At 34.0% G+C, this 10,179-nt stretch overlaps 1 protein-coding gene across 1 annotated transcript; it reads left to right on the plus strand.

The window, feature by feature from the left end:
• Positions 1 to 7,526: 7,526 nt before the first annotated feature.
• Positions 7,527 to 9,504, plus strand: LOC147282642 (uncharacterized). The gene is made up of 4 exons (XM_086248245.1): positions 7,527 to 7,670; positions 8,493 to 8,542; positions 8,718 to 8,881; positions 9,419 to 9,504. The coding sequence occupies exons 1-4, from the start codon at positions 7,527 to 7,529 to the stop codon at positions 9,502 to 9,504; spliced, it is 444 nt and encodes a 147-aa protein (XP_086104371.1).
• The last annotated feature ends 675 nt before the right edge of the window (positions 9,505 to 10,179 follow it).

The following is a 10,179-nucleotide window of genomic DNA, read 5'->3' on the forward strand; positions in this document are numbered from 1 at the left end:
TTCATATTACAGTAATGGAGCTGTATCTTACATGATAGGATGACCAAAAATATAAATGGAAAAAAAAAAAAATCAGGAAGACAGTAGGTGGCAGTCAAAGTAAGTAGGAATGAACTAGGGGCTGATAATATGAAAGATGAAAAAACATGGCAACATAGTTGGTTGTATAGTTTGATGCAAGTGGATGTTGAAATATAGGGTTCCCAGTGTATGCAAACGTAGTGTATAAGCATAGAACATAAAATACCACAAACTGCTGAATACATAGAATAAGGACAGACATAGTATGTACAAAAGTTAAGTAGGGGAATATGGTAGAGTCAGGGACAAATCCAGGATTTCAAAGTGGGATGGGCTAAGTTTAGCTTATAAAAAACTCGACGATATGTGTAAATTTTATTAATAAAAAAAATACACCTAGTCAGGGGGACATAAATACAGAATGAGCTTACCCCACAAGTGAGGCACTCCACAAGACGACCAACAAAGCAAATCCTATACAATAATCAAAATAATCAAATCATAATTTACTAATACATTAATCAAAATCAAGTCCTAATTAAATCATCAAATCCCTAATTTAATCACATAAAATAATCAAATCCCTAATTTTAAAACTTGGAAATTAAAAAAAGAGAATAAAAAAGAGAGTGCCAAACACTACCTAGGAGCTTGAAGTTGATCGAGTTGTAGAGATATTTCAGTTTTCACCAAAAACTTGGAGAATTCATACTTGGATTGGAAGATATACGTGGTACGTACTGGATAGTGGAGAGAAGACATGTTGAAGACTGAAGGAGAGAGAGAGAGAGAGAGAGAGAGAGAGAGAGAGAGAGAGAGAGAGAGTGTGTGTGTGTGTGTGTGTTGAAGAGTGAAGATGACTAATGTTTGTTTTGGATACTAGTGATTAGTGAAGAATTTGGGTACGTAGTTGGGTATAAGTCGGCTGGGGTCAATATTTGGGGTAGGATTAAATGTGAAAATAACCTAGAAAAAAAAAAGAAAATTCCACATGGGCTACAAAACAGGTAGCCCATAATGTGGACTCGTCACTGGGTAGAGTGAGAAGGGTGAACTGAAATATAACATTACACATAGGGAAATTAGAGTGATAAACATTTAAATAGACTAAGTCACTAGCAAAAAGGGAGGATAGCAAAAAATCCGGTTAGTTGGATTAAGTCCTCAAAATAGGAGCTGGTATGCAAAACCAAGTGATAGTAGGGGTGTACTTAGCATTTTGTCCCTTTTCCTTCCAATAGATAAGCAAAAAATGCACAATCCAGCTACACATGAAGCTAGTTACTGCATACAAAGCTAAGGACCTAGGTCAGTGGACCTAGTAGTGTCATAACTATCCTTTACAACATGGTGGCAGGCACAAGGTTGGGCAGAATTGTCCACAATCTTGTGAGAGGAGCAGTTTCATAAGAGTCTTACACAACTTGGTGAGAGAGATGAGACCCCAAATCATTGGGCTAAACATGAGTAGGAAGACCTGCAGGTATGAGATTAGGATAAACAATATCCATAGGGCCATGTTTGTTGTTCCCATGAGTTAGAACAGTCCTCACCTCCAACATATTCACACATCCCACAATGGGTGCCACACTTGTACTTCCTAGTAAAATCAGCCTTCCTTGCGTCGCTCACATATGATTCTCCTATACCACAACCCACAACATTTGTACACTCTGAACGAAAATTTGAAATTACCTTTGGAGAGTGGGGGGTGGGCAGCAGGATACCAAAGCTGTTAGGTGTACTTTGTGGGAGGCCACTCTCGTTGGCCATAAATGGTTGAGGGGGTACACCAAACAGGTTATCCCATGGTTGAGGAATACCGCCAAAATCAGTTGTTTCCATTGCTTGAGGCAGCATGACTGAGATAGGATCCAAAGGTGTTTGATGTCCCCAAAATATGTAGTATGCACAGGAGGTAGAACATTGTTGATTTTGTCTCATATCATACATATTACGATGGACCATTCTTATTTCTGTTGCTTAACATTTTTTCTTATTCTAAATCACTATTTTTTTTCATTTTAGACAAGAAAGATATCAACATTTTTACCGGTAGTTTAATTTTTTACATTTTTTCCAATGTTTACCTTTCAAATAAATCAATTTGGATTATCTCCCTTATACTTTTATGTCTATACTTTTTAGATCTTTTATATGTGTTATATCTAAGTTTTGCTTTATTTTGATCTGATTGCTCGATTTTTAACATTGATATCCATGTTTTCTAGGTACTGTTGTGTTGGTTGTTTGAGCTTGACGTTGAGGCTGCGTTGTTGTGGCATTTGATCTTGCTATGCAAAAGGTTAGCTTTTGCTACATGTTTTTTAAATATGTTCGTTGCGCATGTGTTATTGGTCATGTTAAATATCTTCTGATCATGGATGAATATCAATTTGCGTTCATTGGTTGTGGTATATATGTTCTTTTAAATTTGCAATTTATTTATATGTGTGTATTTTTTTTCCTCCAGCTATCTATTCATTGCTTCAGGCTTTTTTCTTTCAATGTGATGGATAAAAAGTCTAGGGTTCGTAGTAGAGTTCTCATGTTAGATAAAGATGATTGTTCTCATATTTCAACTGGTGTGCAAGTTGCCGCTGAAAATGTTTGTGATGTTCTTTCTATCACTGCCTGTGAATTAAATTCTCCAACTCATAGGAAAAAACACAAGTCTATTAGAAATACAACTTTAACGCATATTAATGCAATTCAGGAAACTACAGATCAGGTCCCTTTGGAACGATTGAACTCTGATTCTGATACTGTATCATGTAATCTAAATGTTTTTCATTCTCAACTTGCACCCCTGACCTCTACATTGAATGAAAACACTGCAAATCACAGCTATAGGAGCCAATCATTTTATCAGAAAAAAAAAAAAAAAAAAAAAAGACAAAGTATGTTAAATTTTTTATTAAAATTTATTTCAACATTTCTACATTATTGTCCTATCAGTGATAATATGCATTGATACTCTTTCTTTCTTTCACACTTCTTCTTTCCATAGGAATGGTTCACAAATATGTGGATTTTGGAGATAAGGATTATAAGTGCATTTACTGTAATGCACTTTTTTGGCTAGATGAATCCATTGGTAAAAAATGTACAAACAAACAGCCTTTGTTCAGTCTTTGTTGTTTGCAAGGAAAAGTTAAACTTCCAATTACCAAACCAACTCCTAACTTTTTAGACAATTTACTTGATCCAAGCAAAGGCCAAAAAAGCTCAATTTTTAGGGCATACAATTCTATGTTTGTATTCACTTCAATGGGAGCCAAAATTGATCATTCGATTAACAATAGGCCAGGTCCTTACATTTTTAAAATTAGTGGTCAGGTTCATCATTTAATGGGGTCATGGTTACCGCCGGAAGACCAATGTCCAAAATTTGCCCAACTCTATATCTATGATACCTATAATGAGGTTATGAATCGCCTTAATGCAGTTAATCGTAAACAAAATAATACAAATCTTGATCCAAAAATTGTTGAAGGCCTTATCAAAGTGTTTGACCAATCAAATGACTTGGTGAAATTTTTTAGAACAGTCAAGGATAAATTAGAAAGCAATTCTATTAGTGATATTAAAGTGAGAATATTGGGAAAGCAGTTAAGTCATAGTAAACAATATGAAAGCCCCACATCTGATGAAATTGCTGGTCTGATAGTAGGAGATATTGGTCTCTTTGATTCAAACAGAGATATGGTCATAGAAAGTCAAAATGGAGAGAAACGAATAACAAAATTAAATCCAAAATTCATGTCTTTACAATATCCTATTCTATTTCCTTATGGTGAAGATGGTTATAGCCCTAATATTAAATAGAATCATGATTTTAAAGGTCATCAGCCAAAAACAGGAAGGGTGCCTATGAGAGCCTTTATAGCCTATCAAATTCAGGAGAGACAATTTGAATTTAGTACACTCTTAAAAGGTGGAAGATTATTTCAACAATTTTTAGGGGATGCCTATGCAATTCTTGAAGAGGATAGATTAGATTTCATTAGAAAAAATCAAAAAAATCTGAGAGGTGAAGTTTATAAAGGCATTTATGATGCAATTTCAATAGGTCATACAAATGCCAGTGATCTAGGACAGCAGGTTATATTGCCAACCTCACACACTGAAAGTGCTAGATATATGATTAATAATTACCAAGATGCTATGGCAATTTGTAGGCATTATGGCAATCCAGATCTTTTTATGACCTTTACTTGCAATGTCAAGTGGCCTGAAATTGTTAGAGAACTTCTTAGAAAACTTAGCTGCAAACCAGAAGATAGGCCTGACATCATTACTAGAATATTCAAAATCAAACTGAATGATATGATTAGTTACATCAAATCAGGAAAACCTTTCGGACAAGTTGCAGTAGGTGAATTTCATCAAAGAGAATTTGTTCTTTGTTGACTTTCTTCCTTTTTAAATACAAAATTAATTAATCCTATTGTTTTTTTCCTCTCTGGCATGTCAAACAGAAGTTCATACAATTGAATTTCAAAAAAGTGGATTGCCTCATTGTCATCTCCTCATTTGGTTGGAACAAAATTTCAAGTCATTGTCTGCAGCAGATATTGACTCAATAATCTCAGTTGAATTTCCAGACAAAACTGTGGATCCAACACTTTATCATATTGTAGATCAGTTCATGATCCATGGTCCGTGTGGCGATTTAAATTCTAATTCTCCTTGCATGCGAGGAAGAAAGTGTTCTAAATTTTTCCCAAAGCAATACAAAAGTGAAACAATTTTTGAAACAAATGGTTTTCCTACAAATAGGCGTCGTGATAATCCTAATAGATTTGTGCTGAAAAATGGAATTAAGATTGATAACAGTTTTAAAGTACCTTACAATTCAGAGTTATTATTAAGGTATAATGCTCATATAAATGTTGAATTGTGCTGTCAATCAATGCTTATAAAATATCTGTTTAAATACATCAACAAAGGTTCAAATAGAGGTAGAGTCATAATTAATTGTAGATATATATCACCATATGAAGCTGCATGGAGATTATTTCAATTCCTTATTCACTGTAGACAACCTGCCATTGAACGATTGCGTATACATCTGCCTTTAGAGAAAAATGTTATTTTCGGTGAAGATCAAGCACTTGATTCGATTCTTAATCGAGAGACTATCCAGGATACAATGTTAACCAGTTGGTTTCAAGCAAACAAAAATTATCCTCAGGCACGAAACTTATCTTATTCAGAATTTCTTTCTAAATTTGTATGGAATTCTCGCAATAAGATTTGGACACCTAGAAAAAAAGGCCAATCTATAGGCAGAATAGCTTATGTACACCCTGCAGCTAGAGAATTATATTACTTGAGAATGCTTTTAAATTTCCATAAAGGTGCCTTTGATTTTGATGATATAAAAACTCTTAATGGCATTAAACACCCATCATATCAGTCTGCATGTAGGTCTTTGGGTCTGTTAGGGGATAATAGCGAATGGATTGAGGCCTTAGAAAATGTTGTCAGCACAGCATCATGCTCTGAATTAAGGCAATTATTTGTTACAATAATTTTGTTTTGTGATGTAGCAAATCATGCACTCATTTTCAATGCTCACTGGCAGAATATGTGTGATGACATGTTATATAATCTTAGAAAAACAGTTTGTATGCCTAATCTGATTGTGCCACAATCTGAATTAAAAAATTCCCTTCTGTATGAACTAGGGCTACTCTTTAATGCATCATCTAGCAGTTTGAAAGATCATAATCTTCCAATTCCTGATGAACAAAGCATCTTACAAATTAGGAATAAACTGTTAAGAGAAGAATTAGATTATGATATATCTTCATCAGTTAGCCAATGAACATTTTGTTTTAATTACTCAACTCAACAAAGAACAAAGACAAGTGTATGATTCTGTTATCACTGCCATAAATGAAAAAAAAACCAGGTTTGTTTTTTGTTTATGGGCATGGGGGAACTGGAAAGACTTTTTTGTGGCACACAATAATTAATAAAATTAGATCTCAGGGTCAGATTGTTCTAGCTGTTGCTTCATCTGGTATTGCATCATTGCTGTTACCTGGAGGCAAAACACCTCATTCTAGGTTTAAAATTCCTCTCAATCTCGCTGATTCTTCCGCATGTCAAATAAAAAAACAAACTCATCTTGCTAAATTGATTGAAAAAGCTGCCTTAGTTGTTTGGGATGAAGCACCTATGAATCATAGGGACTGTTTTGAAGCACTAGACAAATCACGATGTGATATTTTATCACATTTAGATAATTCAGGTCAGCCTGTCCCATTTGGTGGGAAACCTTTTTTGCTGGGGGGTGATTTTAGGCAAATACTACCAGTTATTCCAGGTGGAACAAGGGAAGAAATAGTACATGCCACTCTTAATAGTTCGTATCTGTGGCCTTCTTTCAAAATTTTTTCTTTGAAAGAAAATATGAGGCTATTAAGGGAGGGGTTAAACAGTGAGGAAAAAACAAAACTTGCAGACTTTGCTACTTGGATACTCAAAATTGGTGATGGTCAAATATGCGATATAAATGATCTAACAGATGAGGAGGTATCTTGGGTAGAAATTCCTGGAGATTTATTGATTGAGTCATACACAAATCCAATTGACTCAATTTTTTTAGCAACATATCCAGACTTTGTTAGCCACTTTGACAATTATGCTTACTTAAGAGAAAGAGCCATTGTTACACCTAAGAATTCTACTGTCCCTGAAATAAATAACTATGCCATAGATTTATTACCTGGAGAAGCCAGAACTTATTTAAGTTCTGATTCTCTATGCTCCTCATCTGGAAATTTAGAAAATCTTAGCGTAATGTATCCCTTAGCGTAATGTATCCCATAGAATTCCATAGAATTCCAATCTTAGCGTAATGTATCCCATAGAATTCCTTAATCAGCTTGAATTCAATGGCTTACCTCCACATGGTCTAACTTTAAAAATAGGCATGCCCATCATGTTGTTAAGGAACTTAAACCAATCTTCAGAGCTATGTAATGGAATTAGATTGGTCATAACCCAAATGACTCATAGAGTTATTGAAGCAACGATACTAACTGGTAGCAACATTGGTCACAAATTCTTTATACCTAGAATCAGCCTTACAGCAACAGAAAAAAAATGGCCTTTCACTTTTAAAAGGCGTCAATTCTCAATTAGACCAAGCTATGCAATGACGATAAACAAGAGTCAAGGACAATCTCTTAAAACAGTTGGTTTATATCTTCCCCAGCTTGTCTTCACCCATGGGCAACTGTATGTCGCATTGTCTAGGGTTACATCAAGGGAAGGGCTTAAAATTATTATAGACAACAATGGAGAAATGCCAAATAAATACACTAAAAACATTATGTATAAAGACGTTCTTCAAAATTTATTTTCAGGTCTAAACTTCATTCTATGCATACCTAAACATCTCTATATATTTTATATCTATTCTTATTTAGCAAAATTTATTTCTTCTTTTACTGACACAAAATATGCTATATTTTCAGCCCTCTGATACAATGAAAATAAGTCCAATCAAGAGCTTGCAACCTCATCAGGACAAACTCAAAATTAGAGTTCGAATTTGCAGGATCTGGAGGCCAAAAGTTTTTGGATCTAATCATCAATTTCCTGGTTTAGAATGCATATTGGTTGATACGATGGTAAATAAACTCTCCCCATTACTTATTATACTATTATTGTTGTTCCTTTGAATAAATCTAATTTTGAAAAGCAAAACATTTTTACCTAAATCTAAGTCAAACATACTTTCCCAAAACTATTTTTCCATGCCAAAACACCTTGCAAAACTGTTTTCCTCCTAAAAAATATAAATCAACTCACTAAGAGTGTTTTTTTTTTCAAAATATAACATATGAAAAAACCAGTACTCAAAAACAATACTGCTGGCACCCACCTTATATTGCTGACAGTATATAAAATTTCTAAACAACATTAGACTACTGCTGCCACCCCCCATTTTTTTAATCAAAATTACAACACATAATTGAAGCACCATTTCAACCTTTTAAATTGCAAAAATCATATATCTTTTTTTTTTTTTTAAAACATCTACCATCTCCCCAATTTGCAACCATTCATTCATTTCTTTAAACAATTGTTTGAAGTCTTCACAGCCACATTTACCTGCTAAAAAACCCTTACACAATCCTTGTGCAAATTGTCTACAGATATCAAATTTTCATCTAACTAACTTTTTTTTTATACTAAATACTGGCTTTGTTAAATTGCCAAAATTCATATGCTCCAAATATATCATAGTTAGTCTAACAAACTTCATATGGTACGAGTATAACTTAGTATGGTCTACAGATAACCCATACAATCCAATCAATTCTATGCTCCATTTTCTCTTATTTCAATGTCATGCTTCATTTAGTGTTTACATTTTGGGAATTTATCTGTTTTCTTGATTGTTGCAATTCTAACATGATTAATTAAGTTTATTTTTCTTCTGAATCAAGGGAGATGCAATTCAGGCAACAGTCAAAGAAATTGACTATGAGGACTTGGGGTAGGCCAGTTGGCCAAGCAGTTGTGCTGCCCCCACCTCACCGGGTTTCGATCCCCCCCTCCCCCCTCTAGGCCTCTTTCCTTGGCCTCCTCCCTTTGTAACCAAAAAAAAAAAAAAAGAAATTGACTATGATTGTGTCGCTCCAAAGATACAACTTTCACACAATAAAGAGCAGATCAATCTACAAAGTCGTTCCTCATGATGCTGCTATCATTTTCAATGAGAGAACCGTATTCAAGAAATTGACAGTTGTTCAACCAAAAATTCCAGCGCACCGTTTTCACCTCATGGATTACAATCAACTATCCACACGGATAAATACAACCACAATTCTAACAGGTACTGATCACAAAACATATTTATTCCCAACATTTTCATTAAATTTTTTTACTCTCGCTCTTAGACTACTCAAATTATAATTACACACTTCTCTTATGCACTTTAGACATCTGCTTATGATTTTTTCATGGATTGGAAGATGTGATGGGACACATAACTGGAATACAACATTTGGAACAAAAGATGATTGAGAAAACAAGGTTGGAGAGCAAATGTGAAGTATATATTCAAAACATTAGGTACAACCATTAACCAAGTCTTTACAAATTTTAACACTTTTACGATCACCATTAAAATATTTTGTCCTGCATTCATTCCTTCAGCCATCAGACAATTAGAGTCACACTATGGAGCGATGCTGCCAAGAACTTTGATCACAGTGCTATAGAACAATTGGCACCATCAGTTTTTATCGTTTTCAAAAGCGTCAAGGTAAAAGAATATCAAAGTAACTGATACATTTTCCCAACTTCCTATTATTTGCATGTCCAATATTCATAAAAAAAATTGCCTCATTTTTCTTTTACCCATGCACAGGAAAACCTGTTCTTAGCAGCACCAACTCAACTCTGTATTTCATCAATCCACCAATACCAGAACTTGAATCATACAAGATTGCGTAACATTTTTTAAACTTTTTCAATATACCAATTCTACTTTTGTAAAATAACTCTGCAATTCAATATTTTTAACAACAACAATTTAGTTTCAAGGATGATACAGTAGCCATCAAAGTGCTCCCACCTTCAGCAATGCTACAACTTCCTTATCAACAATTAAAAGAGAGTCAAAAGGTGGATATAGCATAATTGAATATACTTGATCCAGATCTGAACAAGGTAATCCACATTCACAAAAAACTACTTTAACCCATTTACATTTTTTTTATTCTTTTCATTGTGGAGCACACAATCTAAGTAGTTTCGCATTTTTCAGACTATTATTCTAATATACTCTTTCATAATAGAATAACCTACAAACTTTTAGTGGTTTGGCATCTTTAGCAGTGTTCACATATCTGCTTCCCTTTCTAAAATATGAAATCTGTAAATATCTACTCATAACCTAATTACATTGGTTTATACTGGTTCTCAACAATACATATTCACTCAGAAATACTAATTAGGAACAATCTTCAGACTAACATATACTTACACCGTATAAACTTTGTCAAACTAACCATCCTATACTTGCACCAAATGAACTTTACCAAACAATGTTCACACTAACTTATATATACCAATTAACTATAAATATTCATATCAATTAACTACTAACTAACAACTAAAATGCTTATA

Source organism: Dryas octopetala, chromosome 6 (genome assembly GCF_963921425.1).
Source record: "Dryas octopetala chromosome 6, drDryOcto1.1, whole genome shotgun sequence".
Taxonomy (NCBI): Eukaryota; Viridiplantae; Streptophyta; class Magnoliopsida; order Rosales; family Rosaceae; genus Dryas; species Dryas octopetala.